Source organism: Molossus molossus, unplaced genomic scaffold (assembly GCF_014108415.1).
Source record: "Molossus molossus isolate mMolMol1 unplaced genomic scaffold, mMolMol1.p scaffold_m16_p_11, whole genome shotgun sequence".
Classification (NCBI taxonomy): domain Eukaryota; kingdom Metazoa; phylum Chordata; class Mammalia; order Chiroptera; family Molossidae; genus Molossus; species Molossus molossus.
The window spans coordinates 7290926-7315170 of record NW_023425346.1 but is presented as its reverse complement, the minus strand read 5'-3'; the positions used below and the strand labels follow the sequence as shown (position 1 = coordinate 7315170).

General features: G+C 39.5%; 1 protein-coding gene across 1 annotated transcript; it reads right to left on the bottom strand.

The window, feature by feature from the left end:
- Window positions 1-6510: 6510 nt before the first annotated feature.
- Window positions 6511-6921, bottom strand: LOC118625702 (histone H3.3A-like). The gene has a single exon (XM_036254804.1). The coding sequence runs from the start codon at window positions 6919-6921 to the stop codon at window positions 6511-6513; it is 411 nt and encodes a 136-aa protein (XP_036110697.1).
- Window positions 6922-24245: the final 17324 nt, after the last annotated feature.

Below are 24245 nucleotides of genomic sequence, written 5' to 3'. Positions count from 1 at the left end.
TGTTCTCTCTACCGCAGGGCTTGTCCGCGTCTGGAGGAGCCGTGCGCTGGGCGTGAGCGCCGCCCGCCGGCCAGGCCAGCTGCTGGGAGCTGCTTGGAACTAGCAATGTGAGCCTCCCAGATGTGCTTGTTTTTGTTTGTTTGTTTGTTTGTTTGTTTGTTTGTTGGGGGGGCGGTGTATTTAGATTTAGCTGTTTTATTTATTAAACAAATAGAATCCTGCCTTGCAATGATTTGTGTGGATGTTTTGTTTCCATGCTGGATTATAAACTACTGGAGGGAGAGGACAAGGCTTCCTCTTTGCTTCTGCTCATAGCGTCTGAAAGCATCTCGGCAGCGGGGCCGCGTCTGCCCAGAACGCAGATGTGAAGCAGGGAGACCTGCCGGGGCCGCCGGTTTACCCCTTTCCTGCAGCGTGACCTTGTGCAACTGACCCGACCTTTCTGAACCTCCGTTTTCTTAAAAAAGTGAGGATACCAAATCGCTGCAACAGGGTTTGACTGTTAAGATAAAATGGCCTGACAAGAAGTGAATGTTAATATTGGAAGCTTCATGATGGATCAAAGTCAGACAACGATTTCAACCTGCAGCCAGGATTGCCTAGTGCTAGGTCCACGAGTGTCACCAGGAATAAGGTGAAACAGTGATGGGGACAGATGGGAAATAGAGACCCCAGCCTCTGCACTCGTCACTCACAATATTATGTGCCCAACACAGTACCCGCAGAAGGTTCCTACTGAGGAAAAGATCACATAGGAAGTGGCCTGCGCTGGGTCCACAGGCTTGTTCCCTTCCCCTCTGCAACAGCCTGTCTGCAGAGATCTACACTTACTTTTTGTTCGAATCCAACTATTATCAGCCACACGATTTGGTGAATGTGACCATCATGTTGGAATGTAAGCTCCTTGAAGGTAGTAATTGGTGCCTGCCTCATTTACCCCTGAGTCGCCGGCACCCTGAACAATATCTGGCTTATGTTTTCAGTCAGCAGCAAGTGGGCGAATGTCCCTGTGGGTCACAGCTGGGATTAGGGCTGTGAGGGCTGGAAGGGGAGCAAGGCTGGGCCGTCCAGGGTGGCTGCCCCGTGCAGCTGTGTTAATGCGATACCGGAGGCATCTCCTGGAGAGTACATGGAAACAGCTCGTTTCCTAGGCAGACAGGCGAGCTCCCAACCCTGCTCAGCGCATGCTCTCTTTCTTCAACAACCAAATTCATTTTGCGGTAAAATGTCCTGCGGGGGCCTTCAGTAATATGTATCACCGAAACAGAGGGTCAGACACACCACCTCAGTGCCGCGAGACATATTTCATTGCTACTTAGTGTCAACCATCATCTCATTTGTCAACCAAGCGCTGGGGGAAAGCAATGCTATCAGGCACCTTGGACAGGTTCAGTCCTTCATCAGAGGAGCCTGTGTTTTCAGAAAGAAGGCTCTGGTTTAGCCATGGATGCTTGAATCTCTTTGCCAGTGGGAATTTGATAGGATATGGCTTCAGGCCCCTTCCGAGAGATATCAGCAAGCTGACAACTAATTAGTGATAGTCTAAATTCAGCTCCCCTTAAACATCACACGCATAGAAAACATGTACTTTCAAAGCGGTTACACATTCTTCGTTTTGCATATAGCTAAATGATAAATAACAACTGTGATTGTTTTCTGAGAAATTTGTTACTAGCCTTATTTTACAAAGGGTTCAACTAAGGTTACAGGATAAACACAGTACTCCGGCTGAGTGTTTGTGAGGAGGGAACAAGTGGGTAGAGACATTTTTATTAACAGCTGTGACAGGGTGAAAAGGGGTGACGGGGATTGCTCTAACTTTTTTCTTCACTTCAGTGTTTCCTGCCATTGTTGAGCATGTTCTGTTTTGTGAAAAATGTAGGTGTCAAATTCCATGAGATACCTTGCTGAGTTTTTAATTAGTCTTGGACTTCATTTGCTGATCAATTTGGGTGATAATATTTCAAAAATTCTCTCATGATTATTCTAATATTTTCTAGTTTCTTTTTTAAAAACATTGATTCATATAAAAATAATTTTGATACAAAGAATGAAGTAGGGATCCATCTTCCATTATTTGCCAGAGGGTTAGCTGTCTGTTCAAACACCATTCATCTACTGATCCATCTTTTTCCACTGGTTTGACCGAACAGTGTCTCTGATAGGAATTATTACTTATCTCTGAACTCTCTTTTCCATTTCATTGATGTCTGTCTTCTGTTCAAGGGCCAGTATTCAGCTTATAATTATTATACCTTGTCACAGTTATCTTTTTCAGCTCATTTTGAATATACTCCTATGTTTACTTTTCCAAAGGAACTACTGAATTAGCTTTTCTGCTTCTATCAATGCTCCTTCCCTTCTAAAAATGTCAATATGATATAAAAAGACATTTACAGATTTATAGATAGGATTTTGACAGATTTACAGATGTGTACAGATTTATTTATAGCTTTTAGAGTCTTGATAGCCTTTTAGTATTGATTTTTTTCTCTAAAATATATAGTGTCTTCCTTTCATCGAAAGGACTTTAAAAATATTCTCTTAGCATTTACAATCGTTCTTCATATAACATTACCCTATTCCTTGTTAATGCCTATATGTTTATTCTTGGTTGCTGTTATAACCACAGCCTTCTTCTCATTTCACTTTCTAATGGGTTGATCTTTTTATAGTGGGGAGCTATTGAATTTTATATGTTGATTTTGTAATGAACCACTTCACTGTTTTTTGTTTGTTTTTGTCTTAGTTCTTAATTGTGTTCAGCTAACTCTCTTGGGCTCTCTAGATATGCTCCATTACTTTTGGAAAATGACAATATTTTTTAATCCTTTCCAATTTTATGCCTCATACTTCTTTCTCTTGCCTCCTTGTCCTGGCCGGGACCTCCAGAATAATGATAAGAATAGTGGGGAGAATCTTGGTTTTCTCTGTATTTTAATATAAATGTTTTAGTGCTTCACCATCAAGTATAATGCTGGCTTGGACTTAATCCATTGGTACTTTTAATAAAGTTATCTTTATAGAGCTTTATTTTTACTTTAAAGTAAGGAATGGGTACTGAATTTTATTGAATATTATGTGTCTACCAGCTACAGAGATATCTATGCATTTTCTACTATTATGATTAATATTGTGCAAGGCATTTGGTATTATACGTTCTTATGTTCATGTCTTGCAGGGTTGCTTGTTAACACAGTAAGACATTTACAGTGACATCAGTAGTGAATTTTGTCTGTGTCATATCATTTTGTTTCATTGTGCTGTTTTTTGGGCATATTTTTATACCCACAGATAATAGTTTTATATGTATAATTTGGAGAGTTTTGGCCTATGTGTATGTTCTGGGAGACTTTTGAAAGCACTTGAGTGATCTGTTAGCTTAAGCACATATAAAATTCACGTGGAATCTGTGATGTCTGGCATCAATTTCACATTCCTTTACACCCGTATTTTCTGTAAACTTAGGCTTAAATCTGGAGACTTTATTAAAGTTATATTTAATTTTATTTTTACAAGATCACTTTGTAAGAGTTGCAGTGTACCTCCATTAGGAACGTTCAATTTTGTCTCTTTTTATAATATTAGTAGCCATTGATAATTGTTGCCTAGATCCATTAATTATTTGGGGATTTTAATTATTGATGTCTTTATTCTATCATTTCTTCTTTATTTGATGGCATATTTTCATAAACAGTAAACTTCCCTTATCAATATTTGATTATTTTGAAGTATAGTTCATATATAAAGGCAGGACAAATGTTTAATTCTTGGCATTTTTTTCACTAATTTTTAAATTAATGAGTTGTTTCCTTAGAAATGACAGGTATTTTACATTGTTTGTTGTTGCTTTCATATCTTTACAGACTTCTGGATTTAGACATGTTTGATATGCTTCTTTCCATTGTGATTATTAACCTAATTATAACATTTTCTCATTTCTGGACAATATAAGCTTGTTAAACTTGGTTCATGAATGCTTTTGACGTGACCTTATAATATTTGACCTTTTACCTTTCTGGTAGGAAAAACCACCATAGTCTCCTTTTTTACATTTTCTTTTGCTTCAGGTATGGCATCATTATTTCCAAGGAGTCCTGGTTTTTCTTAGTAGAAAATTAGAGAGAGTACTCTGGGCATGAGGGGTGTTTACTCATATTGGATCACTTAGAGTTTTTAGGAATTTTTTGTACACAGAGTAAGGGAAATTTTTAAAAACATGGTTTTGTAGATTTGTACTGATACTTTAAGCTCTAATGATTAACCATCATAATTATTGATTTTCCTTATTTCATACTAAACACAAAATAATTTCATAATGCCAATATTAACACTACTACCAAAAAGGTTTACATTTAAGTTTGTGTGTATGGCAATTGTTTACACCAACATACAATCCACTCATTTACCATGTCCTACTAAGTATAAACATTCAAAAATTACTGTTTACAAGCCATCCAGAAGAGTGTCTTCTGCCTTATACAATCCCAAATGCTCAGTTTGGATTGTCTAATTACTTTTTATCTTCAGGGATAGATTTTAGACTGAACTGTATTATCATGTTAATTTCTTACTGAACAAAATCAGATGTACAGAACCAGGTATTTGCACAGAACACTTATTCCTCCACCATATCCCCTCTCTTATACTATCAGCAGTCACATGAAAAAAAATCTCGTCATTACCTATTTTATTATAAGGAAATATGTACCTCTTTGTGCTTATTTTTTGGTATTAGAAAGCTTTGCACTTTTTCTAATGGGTATCCTGATGGGTATTTAACTTTTAAAATAACACCTTTATTTTAGCTATTGTCTATTGTTCCTGCTAAGAACAGTAATGGAATTCGATGGGAATTTCTCCTTCCTTGGTCCTGTTTTTCCTTCCAGTGTCTAATTTGCTGTAATATACTTTTACTCCCAGTCAATCCCTGAGAGGCAATAATTAAAAGTAGTTATATTTTTTATATATTTACTCACTTCTCCCTCTATTTTTACAGCAGTTTTATTGAGATACAAGTTATACAACATACAATCCACTCATTTACTGTGTGCGGTTCCGTGGACTCTGGCATATGCACAGGGCTGTCCTGCCGTCACCAGTCCAGCTTGAGAACATTTATATCATCTAGAAAAATACTTTCTATCCATTTCCAGGAACTTCCCGTCCTCCTAATTTTGCTTATGTAGATTTGTCTATTGAGAAATTTTCATATGAAAAGAATCATTTGTCTGTTGCTGGAGGGGTGGGGGTGGAGGGCTGAGTGAAAACGTAAAGGGGAATATAATCAATAACATTGTGATATGTTTACATGGTGACAGGTGGTTACTTGAGTGTGTGGTGATCAAATTGTAAACTATATACATTTTGAACCACTATGTACATCTGAAACTAATATAATACTGTATGCCAACTATACTTGAATAAAAATAAAATAAAAATAAAAGGAATCTGAAATACGTGGCCTTTTGTGGCTGGTTTCTTTCATTGAGCATCATGTTTTTAAGGTTCATCTGTGTATTTGTACTTAATGTTTTTTGGTTGAATGTTTCATTGTATAGAAATAACACTTTTTGTTTATCTATAATAGTTGATGAACATTAGTTGATGGTTTTTTGCTAGGATTAAAAAATGACCCTTTTAAAGATACATGCTTCCAAATTTCTAGAGCTTGAGTTACTTTATATGGGAGAAAAGAGGAGAGGATCTATGCATTAATGATTAAGGATCATTTATTTTAACTCATCTTTATTGTTAAATGTATTACAGATGTTCCCTCCCCTTTTTCCCCACTGACCCCTCCTCCCCAATCCTGCCCCCCTCCTGCCTTCCTCAACCTATTGTCATGTCCATTGGTTATGAATATATGCATAGAAGTTCTTTGGTTTATCTCATCCCACCTTCCTTCCCTCCCCCCTTCCCTTTGAGGTTCATCAGTCTAGCAACCAATCTGTACTTCTTTTTTTTTTTTTTTTTTTTTAAGAGTTTAATGTATTTTAATAGAAAACTTACAGAAATAGCACAGAAGACAAACAACATTAAAAACATGTACTTGCATGTAGGACAACTCAGTTAGAAAAGTATAGTGAATGGATGGAATCTACTGTATGATAAAAATGCTACAAACACCGTTTAGTTGCCATCAATAAGAAATTTACTTGTTTTAAAAAAAATTCCAAATGCTGGCATTGTCCAGAAAAATTTAACAGCTTTATTTACATTGTTATAAAGTTGAACTGCTGAAACTTGTTCACTGAGACATTTTGACTTGCATTAATGCCTCATGTCCCTGCATTTATATTAAAAAAATTCACACACAAATGAAAGTGGAAAAACTGCCAGAAAGTGGAAAACCTGATTTCTGACCCCTATTTTCAACTTGCAATCATATACTTAGGTACCTTTTGACCTCATGGAAAAAAAAAAAAATCTAACATTCAGAACTACCAATGACAGGAAGAAGAGAATTTTTTTTTTAAGGAATAAAATATTTCCCATCATAGTGGATTCTTAAGCATGTTCTCCAAGTATGCGGCATGCTAGCTGGGTGTCTTTTGGAATAATTGTTACACCTTTGGCATGGATAGCACACAGGTTGGTGTCTTCAAAATGGCCAACCGGATAGGCCTCACTTGCCTCCTGCAAAGCACCAGTAGCTGCACTCTGGAAGCGCAGATCTGTTTTGAAGTCCTGAGCAATTTCTCGCACCAGACGCTGGAAGGGAAGTTTACGAATCAGAAGTTCAGTGGACTTCTGATAACGTCTAATTTCACGAAGTGCCACAGTACCAGGCCTGTAACGATGAGGTTTCTTCACCCCTCCAGTAGAGGGCACACTCTTACGAGCCGCTTTGGTAGCCAGTTGTTTCCTGGGTGCTTTACCACAGGTGGATTTGTGGGCAGTCTGCTTTATATGGACCATGGTATAGAGACCTCTTTACTTACCCCCCTTCTCCTTCTGCTGGAGCTCAACCAGCTGGAGGTGGTGCAGGCGTTAGAGAGCGATGGCGGTTGCAAACATCCCGATCTGTATTTCTTAATTCCTTCATCTTTTTCACCCATCCACCCAGGCCCCACCCATCTGGCAAGGAACAAAGTTTTTCTGCTTGCTCATTTTGTGTGTAGTTTTAATTGTTGATAGATATGTATTAATTACCATTTTATTGTTCATATTTTTGTTCTTCTCCTTTAAGAAGACCCTTCAACATTTCATATAAAACTGGTTGGGTGGTAATAAACTCCTTCAGCTTTTTCTTATCTGGGAAACTCTTGATATGTCCATTGATTCTAAATGACAGTTTTACAGGATAGAGTAACCCTGGCTGTAGGTCGTTGCTTTTCAGCACCTTGAATATCTCTTGCCACTCTTTTCTGGACTGCAAGGTTTCTTTTGAGAAATCAACTGACAGTCTTATGGGAACTCCTTTGTAGGAAATAAACTGCTTTTCTCTTACTGCTTTTAAGATTCTTTCTTTGTCTTGAACCTTTGGCATTTTGATGATGGTGTACCTTGGTGTAGACCTCTTGAGGTTCCTCTTGTTTGAGACTCTCTGTGCTTCCTGGACTTGTATGTCTGTTTCCTTCACCATGTTAGGAAAGTTTGCTTTCATTCTTTTTTATTTTTTTTATTATTATTATTTTTTTAATCCTCACCCGAGGACATTTTTTTCGATATTTTGTTCAGATAGAGTGGGAGGAAGAGAGAGAGAGAGAGAAACATCGACGTGAAAGCGACACATCGAGTGGTTGCCACCCACACGACCCAACCAGGGCCGGGGACAAACTGCAACCGAGGTACGTGCCCTTAGCGGGGACCAAACCTGGGTCTCTCCGGACTGCAGGTCAACGCTCTAACCGCTGAGCCAAACCGGCCAGGGCTGCTTTCATTCTTTTTTCAAATAGGTTTTCGATTTCTTGCTCTCACTCTCTTCTCCTTCTGGCACCCCTATGATGTGAATGTTGGCACACTTAAGATTGTCCCAGAGGCTTCTTACACTATCATTTTTTTTTTGGATTGTTTTTTCTCTTTGCTGTTCTGATTAGGTGTTTTCTGCTTCCTTATATTCAAAATGGACTGCTTTTGAAATGTTTTGCTTCTTGGCTTTACCTACTCTACTATTGATTTCCTGTAAATTATTCTTTATTTCAGATAGAGACTGGTCCTTTTTTATGTTGTTGATGTCCTCACTAAGTTCCTTGGAGGTCTCCTTAAGTTCCTTGAAGGTCTCACTAAGTCCCTTGAATGTCTCACCAAGTTCCTTGAGCAACCTTATAACCTGTGTTTTGAACTCTGCATCTGATTGATTGCTTATCTTCATTTTATTTAGTTATTTTCCTGGAGTTTTGTTATTTTATTTCATTTGGGACATGTTTCTTTGTCTCCTCATTTTGGCTGCTTCTCTGTGATTACATCTATGTATTAAGTAGAGTTGCTATGTCTCCTAGGCTTTGTAGGGTGGCCTATTGTTGTAGGTATCCTATAGGAGCCAGTGGCACAGTCTCCCTAATCACCCCGGCTGGGCCCTTGAGGTGCACCCCTAGTGTGGACAGTACATGCTTCTGCTGTAATTGAGTCTTGATTGCTGTTGGCATGTCAATGGGAGGGATTTACTCAGGCTGATCTGCTGCAAGGACTGGCTGTGCTCATTAGCCACCTGCCTCTGACTACTTTGGAAGACCAGTTGTGTAGGGGCCCACCACACAGAGCAAGACTTACTTCATCAGGGCTCTGGTACCCACTGAGTCCTTTCATTGAGTGTGTCACTTGTGGAGGTGGTTGGGTGGTGGTGTTTTGATGTGGTCTGAAGCTGTCCACTGGGTGTGCTGGCTCTGGGGCAAGGTCAGCCACTGCCTGTGTTCTATCTGGGGTCATCAGCATAAGCTACAGAGTGATTTGACAATGGCTGCTTCTTGTGCTGGGCTTGGAGGTTTCCAGGAAAAGCCAAGTTGTGAACCAAAGCTCATTGCTTCTAGTGCCAGGACTGGGGCCACTTAACAAGAGGTATGGGGCTTGCTGAGACCGGATGCTACTTGTTTGAAAAATTTTAGGAAACTCTGAAGCAGGATCCAAGACAGGGCAATCCTATGGTAAAGCCTTTGGAAACAGCTTGCATGGGCCTGAAAGTTGGGTGGGGAAGAGTCTCAGGGAATCACCAGGGTGGGGAAGACGGTGTGAGCCAGGTTGCTGGAGTCTCAGATATGACGGCCGTCTGCCACCCCAGGGAAGGGCTCACCAAAGGAACATCAGCTTCTGCCAGCACCTCTGTTCAGAAGAAAGCTGCCCCTCCAGCCATCATCCCAAGACCAAACAGCTCAGTTCTTCCCTGTATGTCTCTGGCATCCTTCAAGCTGCCTCCCCTCCAAGCTTAGAGGGAGCAAGTCTGAATAATTCTGTGCACGGGCCCTTTAAGAGAAGCTGCCTAGGGCTCCAGAAGCCTCAGCCTCCCTCAGCCTCAGTTCCTGCTGGTTTTCCAGCCAGAAGTTATGGACTTCTCTTTCTAGCACTGGAACCATGAGCAGGGAGCCTGGTGTGGGACGGGGACCCCTCACTCCTCAGGGAAGACCTTCACAGCTGAGGTATCCCCCTGATTTTTATCCGCCACACGTGGGTGTGGGACCAGCCCGTCCATGCCTCTGCCCTTCCTACCATTCTCTGTGTGGCTGCTTCTTTGATTTTGTACTTGTAGGACTTCCATTCAGCTCGATGTCAGGCGGTTTTGAATGATGGTTGTGTTGTAGTTTAGTTGTATTTTGATGAAGTTGTGAGAGGAGGCAAGACAGCGATTACCTACTTGCCATCCTGACTGGAAGTCTGATTAAGGATCTTGATAGGGGGTTATCCTAGATTGTTCAGGTGGGCTCTGAATGTGAGCACATGCATCCTTATAAAGAGAGAGAGGGAGATTTCTCACACATGCACAGAGGAGAAGGAATGTAAAGATGGTGCAGAAAAAGATTTGAAGAAGCTCGTCTTGAGTATTGAAATGATGTGGCCGCAACTGAAGGGATGCTGTCAACCACCAGAAGCTGGAAGAAACCAGCTCCAACCTTGATTTCAGCTCAGTGATACCGACTTCATACTTTGGGAATCCAGAACTGTGAGAAAATACATTTCTGTTTGTTTTTTTTTAAGCCACCAAGTCTGTGGTAATTTGTTACAGCAGCCACAAGAATATACTACCTAGTTTTTTTCACTTTTGAGCTATTATAAATAATACTTTATGAACATTCCTGTACAAGTCTGCTTTGAGGTATTATTTCTCTCATGTACAAATGTTTGTGTCAAAACACGTTTTCATTTTGCTTTGCATTTAACTGGGAGTGAATTGCTGGGTCGTGCAGTAACTTTACTGAACATTTGGAAGAATTGCCACCTTTTTGCAATATGCTTTCACAATTTTACATTCCAACCAACAATGTTTGAGTGTTCCAGTTTCTAAAAATTCACACCAATGCATTTATTTATTTTTAGCCACTCCAGTAGTTGTGAAGTGGTATCTCATTGTGCTTTTCATTTGAATTTTTGTAATGACTAATGATGTCCAAGTATATTTTTCCATGCTTATTGGATTTTTGTGTTATTATCTTTAGAGATACATCAATTGAAGTTATATGCCCATATTTTAATTGTTATCTGTATTTTCTTGAGTTGTACAAGTTTTTCAAAGATATATAAGTATACATATAAGTATATGATTTATAAATAATTTCTTCTAATCTGTGTTATCTTTTAACTTTCTTGATGGTGTCCTTAGAATCACAAAGTCTGTAGTTTTAAAAATCAGATGGTATTGTCTTTCTCTGTCTGACTTATTTCACTTAACATAATATCTTCTCAAGTTATCCATGTTGTCATAAATGACAAGATTCACTCTTTTTAACCACCGAGTAATGTTCCAGTGTATATATGTGTGTACCACTTCTTCATTACCCATTTGTCTATCAATGGACACTCAGGATGTTGCCATAGCTTGGCTATTTTATTTTTTATTTAATTAATTAATTAATTAATTTTTGTTACAGAGGTTTCTCCTTTTCCCCCCACAGATTCCCCTCTCCCACTCCCTCCCCTCCCTGTCCCTAGCTTTGTTGTCCATGTCCATTGTTGATGCACACATGCATGTAAGTTCTGTGATTTATCTTTCCCCCACCACCCCTCTTCTGGGGATTGTCAGTCTGTACCCCACTTCCACATCTCTGGGAATACCCCATTCCTCAGACTGTTATGTTCATTATACTCCACAAATAAGTGAGAACATATAATACTTGTCGTTCTCTGTCTGGCTTGTTTCGCTTAGGATAATACTTTCCAGGGCCCTCCATGTCGTCTCCAAGGATAAGAGATCTTTCTTTCTTATAGCTGCATAGTACTCCATTGTGTATATGTACCACTGCTTTCCTATCCATTCATCTACTGATGTTACATTTGGGCTGTTTCCAGATCTTAGCTATTGTAAATACTGCTGCTACAAACATGGGGGTACATATATTCTTTCTGATTGGTGTTTCAGGCTTCTTAGGGTATATTCCTAGCAGTGGGACCACTGGGTCAAATGGAAGATCAATTTTTAATTTTTTGAGGAAACACCATATTGTTTTCCATAGTGGCTGCACCAGTCTGCATTCCCACCAGCTGTGTACTAGAGTCCCCTTTTCTCCACACCCTCGCCAACACTTGTTTTTTAATGATTTGTTGATGGCAGCCATTCTGACAGGTGTGAGGTGATACCTCATAGTTGTTTTAATTTGCATCTCTCTGATGATTAGTGATGTTGAGCATGTCTTCATATGTCTCTTAGCCATTTGTATGTCCTGTTTGGGGAGGTGTCTATTTAGTTCCTCTGCCCATTTATTAATTGGGTTCTTGTCTTCTTTTGTTGCGTTGTATGAGCACTCTATATGTATTGGAAATTCATCCCTTATCTGATATATCATTGGCAATTATGCTCTCCCATACAGTGGGTTGCCTTTCCATTTTGATGATTATATTTTTTGATTTGCAGAAGCTTTTGAGTTTGATGTAGTCCCATTTGTTCATTTTCTCCTCTGTTTCTCTTGCCTTAGGTGATGTATCAGTAAAAATTTGACATCGTATTATGTCTGAAATTTTGTTGCCTGCAGTTTCTTCTGGAATTTTTATGGATTTATGAGTCACATTTAAGTCTTTTATCCATTTTGAGTTTATTCTTATGTATGGTGTAAGTTGATGGTCTAGTTTCATTTTTTTGCATGTAGCTGTCCAATTTTCCCAACACCATTTACTAAAGAGGCTGTCTTTACTCCACTATATGCTCTTGCCACCTTTATCAAATATTAATTGAGCATATTGTCTTGGGTCCATTTCTGGGTTCTCTATTTAGTTCCATTGATCTTTCTGCCTGTTCTTGTGCCAGTACCAGTCTGTTTTGATTACAGTGGCTTTGTAGTATAACCTGAAATCTGGTAATGTGATCCCTCCAACTTAGTTCTTTTTCAAGATTGCTGTGGCTATTCGATGTCCTTTTTGATTCCATATGAACTTTTGAAGTATTTGTTCTAGTTCTGTGAAGTATGTTGTTGGTATTTTGATGGGGATTGCATTGAATCTATAGATAGCTTTGGGTAGTATGGACATTTTAACGATGTTAATTCTTCCAATCCATGAACAAGGTATGTGCTTCCACTTTTTTATATCTTCCTCTTTTTTTTCCTCAATGACCTGTAGTTTTCTGCGAATAGGTCCTTCATTTCTTTGGTTACGTTTATTCCTAGATATCTTAATTTTTTTACCGCAATGATAAATGGATTTGTTTTCTTAGTTTCTCTTTCTGTGAGTTCATCAATGGTGTATAAGAATGCCATCAATTTCTTGACGTTAATTTTGTATCCTGCTACTTTTCCAAATTCATTTATTAAGTCTAGTAAATTTTTGATGGAGTCTTTGGAGTTTTCTACGTATACTATCATGTCATCTGAGAATAATGACAGTTTCACTTCTTCTTTTTCAATTTGGATACCTTTTATTTTTTCTTCCTGTCTGATTGCTGTGGCTAAGACTTCCAGTACTATATTAAGTAAGAGTGGGGAAAGTGGGCATTCTTGACTTGTTCCTGTTCTTAAGGGAAATACTTTTCATTTTTGCCCATCGATTATGATGTTGGCTGTAGGTCTTTCATATATGGCCTTTATTATGTTGAGATATGATCCCTCTATTCTCACATTGAGCATTTTTATCAGAAATGGATGCTGGATTTTGTCGAAGGCTTTTTCAGCATCTATTGATATGATCATGTGGTTTTTATTCTTCATTTTGTTTATGTGGTGTATCACATTTATTCATTTGCAAATATTGTACTAGCCTTGCATCCCTGGAATGAATCCCACTTGGTCACGGTGAATAATTTTTTTGATGTATTGCTGGATCCAATTTGCTAGTATTTTGTCCAGGATTTTGGCATCTATGTTCATCGGGGATATTGGCCTGTAGTTTTCTTTCTTTGTAGTGTTTTTTTCTGGTTTTGGAATTAGAATTATGCTGGCTTCATAAAACGAGTTTGGAAGTCATCCTTCTTCTTGAATTTTTTGAAATAGTTTGAGGAGAAGGGGTGTTAGTTCTTCTTTGAATGTTCGGTAAAACTCCCCCTTGAAGCCATCTGGGCCTGGGCTTGTTTGCTGGGAGAGTCTTGATTACCTCTTCAATTTCCTTAGTTGTTATTGGTCTGTTCATGTTTTCTATCTTCTCCAGGTTCAGTTTTGGGAGACTATGTATTTTTAGAAATTTGTCCCTTTCACTTTGATTGCTGAATTTGTTGCCGTATAATTGTTCATAATATTTGTTAACAGTGCTTTCTATTTCTGTGGTGTCAGTTATTATTTCTCCTCTTTCATTTCTGATTTTGTGTATTTGAGTACTCTGTATTTGAGTACTCTCTCTTTGTTTCTTGGTGAGTCTAGCTAAAGGTCCATCAATCTTGTTTATCTTTTGGAAAAACCAGCTCTTTGTTTCATTGATCCTTTGTATTGTTTGTTTTTTTTTTTAACTCTATGTTATTTATTTCTGCTCTGATCTTTACTATTTCCTTCCTTTTACTTGCTTTGGGTTTTTGTTTGTTTGTTTGTTTGTTTGCTCTCTATCTTTTTAAGTTGTGAAGTTAGATAGTCGATTAGAGATTTTTCTTGCTTCTTGAGGTAGGCCTGTAGTGCTATGAACTTCCCTCTTAGGACTCTTTTGCTGCATCCCATAGATTTTGTGTTGTTGTGTGTTCATTTTCATTGGTTTCAAGGAAGGTTTTAATTTCTTCCTTGGTATCCTCAGTAACCCATTCGTTGTTTAATAGCATGCTATTTAGCCTCTATGTGTTCAAATGTCTTTGCATGTTCTTGTTGCAATTGATTTCTGCTTTTATTCCATTGTGATCTGAGAAGATGCTTGATGTGATTTCAATCTTTTTGAACCTGTAGTGACTTAGTTTGTGTCCTAACATGTGGTCTATCTTTGAGAATGTCCCATGTGCACTTGAGAAGAATGTAAATTCTGTAGTTTTGGGGTGTAATTCTCTGTAGATATCTATTAAATCCATTTGGTCTAGTGCTTCATTTAGAGTCTGTGTTTCCTTGTTAATTTTTTTGTCTAGAGGATCTATCCAGTGATGTCAGTGGGGTGTTGAAGTCCCCTGCTATGATTGTATTGCTATCGATTTCTCCTTCGGAGTATTTCAGAGGATTTTTAATATATTTTGATGCTCCCTTATGGGGTGCATATTTGTTTATCAAGGTTTTATTTTCCTGTTGGATAGATCCTTTCAATATTATGTAGTGGCCTTCTTTGTCTCTAGTTATGGTCTTCATTTTGAAATCTATTTTATCAGATATGAGTATTGCTACCCCAGCTTTATTTTCCTTTTTGTTTGCTTGGAAGATTTTTTCCATCCCTTCATTTTCAACCTACGTGAGTCTTTTGTTGCGAGGTGGGTATCTTGTAAACAACGTATAAATGAGTCATGTTTTCTTATTCAATCAGCTACTCTCTGTCTTTTTATCAGAGCATTCAATCCATGTGATTATTGATATGTACTTATTTATTGCCCTTTTTTGTAGTATAGTTATATTTTCCTTCCTATTTCTCCTGCTAATTACAGCAGTTTTTTTGTTTTGTTTTGTTTTTGTTTTTAACATTTCTTGCAGTGCTGGTTTGGTGCTAATGTATTCCCTTAGCATCCCCCCCCCCCCGCCCCCGGGGCTCTTTATTTGACCTTCTATTTTGAATGATAGCTTTGCTGGGTAGAGTAGTCTTTGTATTCAGATCCTTGTTTTTCATGACCTTGATTACTTCATGCCATTCCCTTATGGCCTGTAGTGTTTCTGTTGAGAAGTCAGCCAAGAGCTTTATGGATTTCCTTTGTAGGTAACCTGTTGCTTTTCTCTTACTGCTTTTAGAATTCTCTCTTTATGTTTAATTTTTGGCATTTTGATTACTATGTGTCTTGGGGTGGGTTTGTTTGGGTTCTTCTTACTTGGGGCTTTCTGTGCTTCTTGAACTTAAATGCCTTCTTTCTTCACCAAATTAGGGAAGTTTTCTGTCACTATTTCTTCAAATGTATTCTCTAACCCTTGCTCATTTTCTTCTTCTTCAGGGACTCCGATTATGCGAATATTATTACGTTTCCAGTTGTCCCACATTTCTCTTAAGCTGTCGTCCTGTTTTTTAATAGTTTTTTCCTTTCGGTTTTTTGATTGGTTGATTTTTTCCTACCTTGTCTTGTAATTCACTGATCTGGTCCTCTGCTTCCACTACTCTGCTATTTAGACCTTCCAATGTGTTCTTTATTTCTGATATGTCAGTCTTCATTTCTTCTTGGTGGTTTTTAAATTTCAACTGGTTGATTTTCAACATTTCTATGCCTTAATCATGGTGCTCATGTCCTTGCACATGCTGTTGAGCTTCCTCAAGATCATGGCTCTGAATTCTAGTTCTGTTAACTTGCTTAACTGCACCTCATTTATCTCATTTTTTGGTAGAGGTCTCTTGTTCTTTCATTTGGCATTTGTTTCTTTGTTTCACCATTTTGGCTATCCCAGTGGACTTTGGAGCCTGCCAAATTTTCCCTGTTGGTGTTGGTGTTCTTCTGTTTATGGCACCCTCTACTGGGCTTGGATGAGTGTGGGAGGACCCATATTAAATACCACTGTCAAGTCTTAACTTCCTGGGCAGAGTTGCAAGCCCAGGAATTGTTCAGTTATTCTCTAGCTTTTTGCCGGGGGCTGTTAGTAGCAGTTAGTTAAAGAACCTTGGCTTCTCAGTTGAATGAAAAACTCCCTCAGGGGTTCAGCATAAGGAGATTTATTGAGGGTGGGGCAGATGCTGGTTGTTAATGAGCCTCAATTTGCATTCCAAGTCCATGAGGTTTGGTTGAATCTCTGAGGGAGGGGCAGTCACCTCTCCCTAGAGCCCTGGGTAGGAGTAAGATGACCACTGTCCTGCTTGGCTGCAACTCAGCAAAAGCTCTGACCGCCCTCCAAATCCCAAGTGTCCCCACACAGTTCCAGTCCAGTCCACCCTCCCTCTGCTGGATCCCAAGGTTAGTGGCTGTGGCTATTTTAGCGTCTGTCCTGGCTCTGTGCTGTGGAGCCACTTGGGAGTGTATCCCGAGGGTGCTGCTCACAGCTAAGGCCGCTGCTGTCTGTGGGCTCCCAGCCCCTCTCTCACACCTCCTCCATCCTACCAGTATTGAGTCAATGTCCCTGGTTATAACATCCTCCGACCTGCTTTTCTGTTACTTTTTTCCTGACGATTTGTCTTTATTTTCATTGTAATTTCAGTTTGGTCCTGGGAGATGGTCTGTGTAGCTTCCATTCACTCTGCCACCATTTAGGAATGTCCAGCTTGGCTATTTTAAGTAATGCTGCAATGAACGTAGACACACATATTGTTAGCTCTTAACTTCCATATTACTGCCCTAAACCTCTCATTCCAGGAAACCAAAACCTATCACTCTTATTGTTTATCCTTTCCCTAAGCCTCTCATTCCAGAAAACCAAAACCCATCACTCCAGTCAGGTGGAATGGAATGATGAAACCACCCTAACTCACCCAAAACTGCAAATGGTCACTCGACAAGAAAAACAAGTTTCAGGAGACCCCAGCCCTCGACCAATCAAGAACTCGGGAGACCCCAGGTCTGACCAGTCAAAGGCGACCGCATCTCCTTGACTGAATGACTGCCCCCCCCCCCAGCCCTGTGTATAAAAATCCCTAGTCTGTACAAGCTGGTTGCTACTCTCCTTAGAGGTAGTCTGGCAGGCTGATTTCCAATTAACCTGCACTTCTGGAGACCATGCACCACCTTGTTTCGCCTCGTTCTTGCACATATGTCTTTTTGAATTAGTTTTTTTTTTTTTAGATAAATACCCAGAAGTGAAATTGCTGTCGTTCTCTATCTTATTATAGACTGTTTAAAAGTGTATTTTGTCTGATATAAGAATTGCTACCTCAGCTTTTTGTTGTTTCAATTTGCATGAAATATCTTTTTCCATCCCTTTACTTTCAGGTTCTGTGTGTTTTTGTTCAGAAAAAGGTCTCTTGTACACAGCATATGTATGGATCATGTTTTATTCTTCATTCATCCCAAGTCTTTTAATTATAGCATTTATTCCACTGATATTTAAAGTAATTATTGATAGGTATGTAGTTATTTTCAAATTATTATTTATATTTCTTCTCCTCCTTCTCCTTCTTCTCCATTCTCTTTTTTGTCCCTTTAACATTTTTTGTAATACTGGTTGGTTTGGTGGTGATGAAATTCTTTAGCTTTTTCTTGTCTGGGAAGTTCTTTTTTTCTCCTTGAACTCTAAATGATAGCTTTGCTAGGTACAGTAATCTCGGTTTTAAGTCCTTGCTTTTCATCATTTTGAATATTGCATGCCAAGCTCTTCTGGCCTGAAATACTTATGTTGAAGAATCAGCTGACAGTCTCATGGGAGCTCCCTCATAGGTAACTAACTGCTTTTCTCTTGCTGCTTATAAGATTCTCTCTTTGGTTTTAACCTCTGGATTTTAATTATGTTGTGTCTTGGTGTGGGCCTCTTTGGATTTATCTAGTGTAGAATAAACTAGATTGGAAATCTCTGTGCTTCCAGACTTGTAAGTTTATCTCCTTCACCAGGTTAGAGAAGTTTTCAGTCATTTCTTCAAATAGGTTTTCAGTCTCTTGCTTTCTTATCTTTCTGGTCCCCCCATGATGTAAATGTTATTATGCTTTACATTGTCCCAGAAGCCCTTTAAACTACAGTCATTTCTTATATTAAATTATTTTTTTCCCCTGCTCTGATTGGGTGCTTTCTGCTACCTTGTCTTCAAACCACTGATTTGATCTTTTGCCTCATATACTCTACTGTTGATTCCCTCTAAGGCAGTGGTTCTCAACTTGTGGGTGGCAACCCCTTTGGGGGTTGAACGACCCTTTCACAGGGGTTGCCTAAGACCTTTGGAAAACACATGTTTCCAATGGTCTTAGGAACTAAGACACTGCTCCTCTGTTCATCTACAGGTGGGTCCGCCCACATGCAGATATGCCACATACATGAGGAACTGTATTAAATGGTCGTGGCATTAGGAAGGTTAAGAACCATTGCTCTAAGGTATTCTTCATTTCAGTTATTATGTTCTTCATTTATGACTGGTTCTTTTCAATGTTTTCTATCTCCTTCTTTATGTTTCCTGTCTCTTTGTTAGAGTGCTTCCTAAGTTCATATACTATATCCCTAAATTCATGGAGCATCCTTATAACCAGTGTTTGGAACTTTACATCTGATAGATTGCTTGTCTACATTTGATTTAGTTATTTTTCTGGAGTTTTGTTCTGTTCTTTCATTTGGGACATGTTTCTTTGTCTATTAATTTTGGCTGACTCCTTGTGTTTGTTTTTATGTATTGGGTAGATCTATTATATTTCTCAGTCTTGGTAGAGTATTTTTATACAGTGAGTGTTCTGTGGGACCCGGGAGTACAGTCTCCTTTGTCATCTGAGTTGGGTGCTGCAGGTGTGTTCCTTGTGTGGGTTGTGTGTGTCCTTCTGTTGTATTTGAGCCTTGATTACTTTAACACATGAGTGGGAGGGACGGACCCTTAGAAGATTGGCTGTGAAGAATGGTTTGACTACAGTGTAGAAGCTGTTGTGTAGGGTCTGACCCCATGGGAAAGGATTCACTTTAGTGGGGCTCTGGCACCTGTTAAATCTGTCCTTTGGATGTGTCTTTTGTGGGTGTGGTTGGCTGGTTCTCTGGAGTTATCTGAAGGTGGCCACCATGTGTTGTGGTTCTGGGGCCTCTTGAAAGGGGCTCTGGTGCAGGCCAAGTTTAGTTGCTGCCTGTGCCTGGCCAGGGACAACCTGGTATGAGACATAAAGTATCTGTATATTGTTTTCACTTGCTCTGGGCTTGAAGGCACCTGAAAGAGGCTAATCTATGCACTGAGACTGGTTGCTGCTAATGCTGGTCTGGGGGTTTCTGAACAAAAGGTACAGGGCATGCTGAGGCCATTCACTGCTTATTTGGGGTTTGTGTACCTTTTAGAGGTTTCAGGAAATTCCATAGTATGAGTCAAGCCATTTGTATGAAGCAGCTAAGTGGGCCTTCAAATTCGGTGGGACAGGGTCTCAGGGAATCACCAAGGCAGAGTGAATGGTGTTAGCCTGGTTGATGGAGACTTGGCACTGGGCCTGCTTGTGCCTGCAGGGTGGGTAGGGAGAGAATTAAACAAAGGTGCAATGGCACCCACCTACCTGCTCTGTGGGGTGTGGGCTCCCAAATGCCTATTTCAAATTAAATAGTTTCATTCATTTCACTTTTGGAGTTTGTACTGCTAATATATAGTAGTAAAATTGCTTCGTATATATTAATCTTATATTTTTCAACCTTGCTGAACTTTGTAATAGTTCCACTAGTGTTTCAGTGACTGTCTTAGGATTTTCTCTCCCTCTCTCTCTATATTCATGACACCTATAAAGAATGATAGTTTTGCCCTAGCCGGTTTGGCTCAACAGTTAGAGTATCAGCCTGTGGATCAAAGAGTCACAGGTTCAATTCTGGTCAAGGACGTGTACCTCAGTTGTGATTAGGTCCCCAGCCCTGGTTGGGGTCGTGTAGGAGGCAGCCGATCGACGTGTCTCTTTCACATCAATGTTTTTCTCTCTCTCCCCCTCTCCCACTCTGTCTGAGGATAAATGGAAAAATTCCTTGAGTGAAGAAAAAAAAAAAGAAGAAGAACAATAGTTTAACTTCTCCTTTTCCTGTTTGGATTGAAACCATTTTTTTCTTGCCTACTTGTTTTGGCTAGGCCATTCAGTGCAATGTTGAATATAAGTGGCAAAAGTGGATATTCTTCTTTTTCCTGATTTTGGTGGGGAAATATTCAATATTTTTCTATTAAATATAGTGTTAGTTGTGAACTTTACTAGATGTTCTTTATCAGGTTGAGGAAGTTTACTTCTATTTCTTCTAGTTTACTTCTAGTTTCTTGCATGGTTTCATTATTAAAATGCTTTTAATCATGTCAAATGCCTTTTTATATCTATTGAGATGATCATGATGTTTTTTTTCTTTTGTTCTATTAATTAATATGGTATATTACATTGGTTCATTTTTGGTTGCTAATTTAACTTTAAATTGTGTAAATCCCACATGGTCATTATGTAAAATTAATTTTTATGCTGCTGGATTCTGTTTTCTATGATTTTTAAAAATATGTTTACATCTATATTAAAACATATTAGTCAGTCATTTTCTTTTTTTGTAATGTTTCTGTCTGGCTTTAGTGTTAGAACAATACTGACCTCACAGAATAAGTTGAGAAGTGTTCTCTGTTATGTGTTAGTATTAATTCTTTACATGTGTGGTTGAGTTCATTAATTAAACCATCTGGGCCTGTGCTTTTCTTTTAGGAAGTTTTAAAATTACTAATTTAATCTCTCTACCTATTTTAGTGAGTTCATATTTTTAAATTTCTGTGTCAGTTTAATTAATTTGTTCCTTTCTAGTAATGGTCAATGTTATTTAAGGCAACTTATTTGTGGATACACACCAGTCATGGTATTACCTTGTAATTATTTTTCATTTATGTAAAGTTGGTACTGATGTCCCTTCTTTTATTTATAATTTTATTAATTTGTGTGTTTATTTTTTGTTTTCTTGGTCAATGTAAGCTAAACATATGTTAATTTATTGATATTTCCAGAGAAGTAACTTTTGGTTTTGTTGATATTCTCTATTGCTTTAAAATGTTTTTTTCTGTTTTGATTTCAGAGAGAGAGAGAGAGGAAGGGAGAGGGAGATAACATCAGTGAGAAAGAACATCGATTGGCTGCCTCCTGCATGCCCCCCACTGGGGATTTGGCCCATAATTGGGCATGTGCCCTGACTGGGAATTGAACCAGTGACCTCTTTCTTGGTGCATGGGTCAATGCTCAACCACTGAGTCACACCGGCTGGGCTTTCTATTGCTTTTCTAACATGTGTTTTATTTATTTTTCCCTCAAATATTTATAGTTTTATTTTTTTTGCTTGTAATGATTAATTAGATATCTTTTGTCTTTAAAAAAATATGCTATATATTATAACTATATATTTTCTTCTGAATATTACTTCACTTGCAATCCATAAATTTGAGTATGCTATTTATTTATTTGAAAGAATATTTTAATTTTCTTTATGATTTATTCTTTGGCCCTTAAGTTATTTGTGAATATATTGTTTAATTTCCACATATTTGTGAATCTCTAAAATATTGTTCTGTTGTAGATTTTTTTTTCCTAAATTAAATTTATTGGGAAACAACTGAAGACTAGCTTAAGAGAAGTCTTAGACTGAAATATTTTGAGAAGAAATTACATTGAGACTAGTAGGAAAGACAGCGGTGTGAAAAGGGCTGGCCCTACTCCCACAGGTGACAGTTGAGATTACAGAAGAATATCTCCACTTCAAAATTGGCCCCTGAGAAGCATGAGGTCTCAACTCCAGGCTGGGCTCCCCATCCCAGAGCAAAAGTCCAGGAAGAGGTGCCCACATCACATCTGGCTGAGAAAATCAGTAGGGATTCTGTCCACCAGGGAGAGAAGGTAGTCTTCAGGGGCACAGGTGCCCTCTTAAAGGGCCAACAAACAAAATCTGGTTTGCAGCCTTTCACTCTGGGCTCCAGGGGAGGGAGGGCAGAAAAAACTATAGTTGTGTGAAGAGCAACTAGGGTTTGTGGCTCCATTGAGAGAGCTGAAGAGACAGCAGCCACTATACCTGTGCTGAGTCACTCTCACACACTGTAGATGCCATATTTCTTGGGGGATCACTCCCTGCCATAAGGCATCAGCTTTAAGGAATGCAATAGCCCTGCCCTCTGGACTCCCAGTAGCTCCACTCTGAGTATCTTGCACCTTGCTGAGGAGCCAGCTGCCTGGGTTGGGGTGTGAAGGTCTAGGTCGATTTAAGGGTTGTCAGTGACTGAGTTGTGTGGCTTTGGGTAGGGGCCATTCCCATCACTTTCCGTGAACCACTTTCCAAACTGGCACTTCTTCCTCATGGGAGATCCTCCAGCCCCTGTCTTCTGGCTCTCAGCAGTCCCATCCTCCCAACTACTGGTGGATCTGCACTGCCCTGCTGAGATCTGGCCACAGTCCTGGAAGACTAGTTGTGTGGCTCTGAACCTTCCCCCAAGCCTGCCCAGCATTTACCCATCATGGTAAATTCACTAGCCCCATTCCCTGGACTCACGGTAGCACTGCCCTGCGGAGACTGGAGTCTTGGCCAAACATATGGGACAGACTGAATTGTGTGGCTCTAAGTTGAGGACCATTTTTTCTTCTCACACCTACGCACTGGTCAACCTTCCTTTGACACAGTCAAATCTTGGTCTGCTTGAGCCTGCTAAACTTTGCTGACCTTACCCTGATGACTCCCTGAGACCCCAGCCCACCACAAGGTGTACAAGTGCCCAGGACGTGGCAGCTGGACTTGGTATACCCTGAGGTATAATCTGAGTGACCTCAGACCCAGAACTGGCACTGAATTAGAACTTGTATTCATCTGGTGAACACCACATACCACTACCTGGTGACCCACTGTGAACCCACCTCATGTAACTCACGTACCATTAGAAGCTTTCTCGGTGAATAAGCCTACCTGGCAGCTGACAGATGGAGGCAGGTGGAATTTGATCTTGGCATGTCTTGGAACCTTTGCTAACCTGCCCCCGGCCCTGTGATGGTAAAAGCCAGCTTGGTGAACAGCCTTCCCACACACACCTAAGCTCAGCAGAAGTAGCCACAAACTGTGGAACACATTGTAGTTCCAAACAAATTTCCCAGGATCAGTCACAGACAGCATCTGACACTGAGCATGACCAGAGACCCCAGGATCAACAAACTCAATGGTCAGCTTCAGACAACACAAGAGCAGGATCCAATTAGCTTCTCAAGTAGCATATTCAAAGAGAGATCTCAGCAAGCACCAGAACCTGCTCAAATTTTTCTTCATGTGGTCAGCAGCTACTCATACACTGGGGAGGGGTTGATTCTCATAGTCAGCCAGCCTGAAGGTTGACCCCATGAACAAATGGGCCAATAACAATGAGTACTTAACACAGGAGGGCCCACATAATGTACACAAGGGGCATTCCTGAAGCACTCACTCAGGTGATCAAGACTATGCTAATGGGTTCCACATGACACTTATCAAAACTGGGAGTCACAGCAGATCTATCTAATCATAGAAACATATCCAAAGTTGCAGCCCAAATGAGGAGACAAACATTTTATAAATGAAAGAAGACAAGTATCCAGGAAAAGAGCTAAATGAAATAAAGGCAAGTGATTTATCAGATATAGAACTTTAGCCCTGGCCAGTTTGGTTCAGCGGTCAGAACATCGGCCTGTGGTCCAGAGAGACCTGGGTTCAGTTCCTGCTAAGGGCATGTACCTCAGTTGCAGTTTGTCCCCGGCCCTGAATGGGTCATGTGGGTGGCAACCACTCGATGTGTCCCTTTCACATCGATGTTTCTCTCTTTCTCTCTCTCCCACTCTATCTGAACAAAAAATGGAAAAATGTCCTCGGGTGAGGATAAAAAAAAAAAAGAACTTTAAAAAATGATTATAAGGATGCTCAAGGAACTTAGTGAGAACAACAGCATCTAAAATGTCTTACAACCCATAAAAAAGACCAGTCAGAAATGAAGAATACAATATCTGAAATGAAGAACTCACTAGAATAAATGAAACCGGGGATTAA

Coding starts and splice junctions, on each gene's coding strand:
- LOC118625702 (XM_036254804.1), bottom strand. CDS start 6,921: ATGGTCCATATAAAGCAGACTGCCCACAAATCCACCTGTGGTAAAGCA.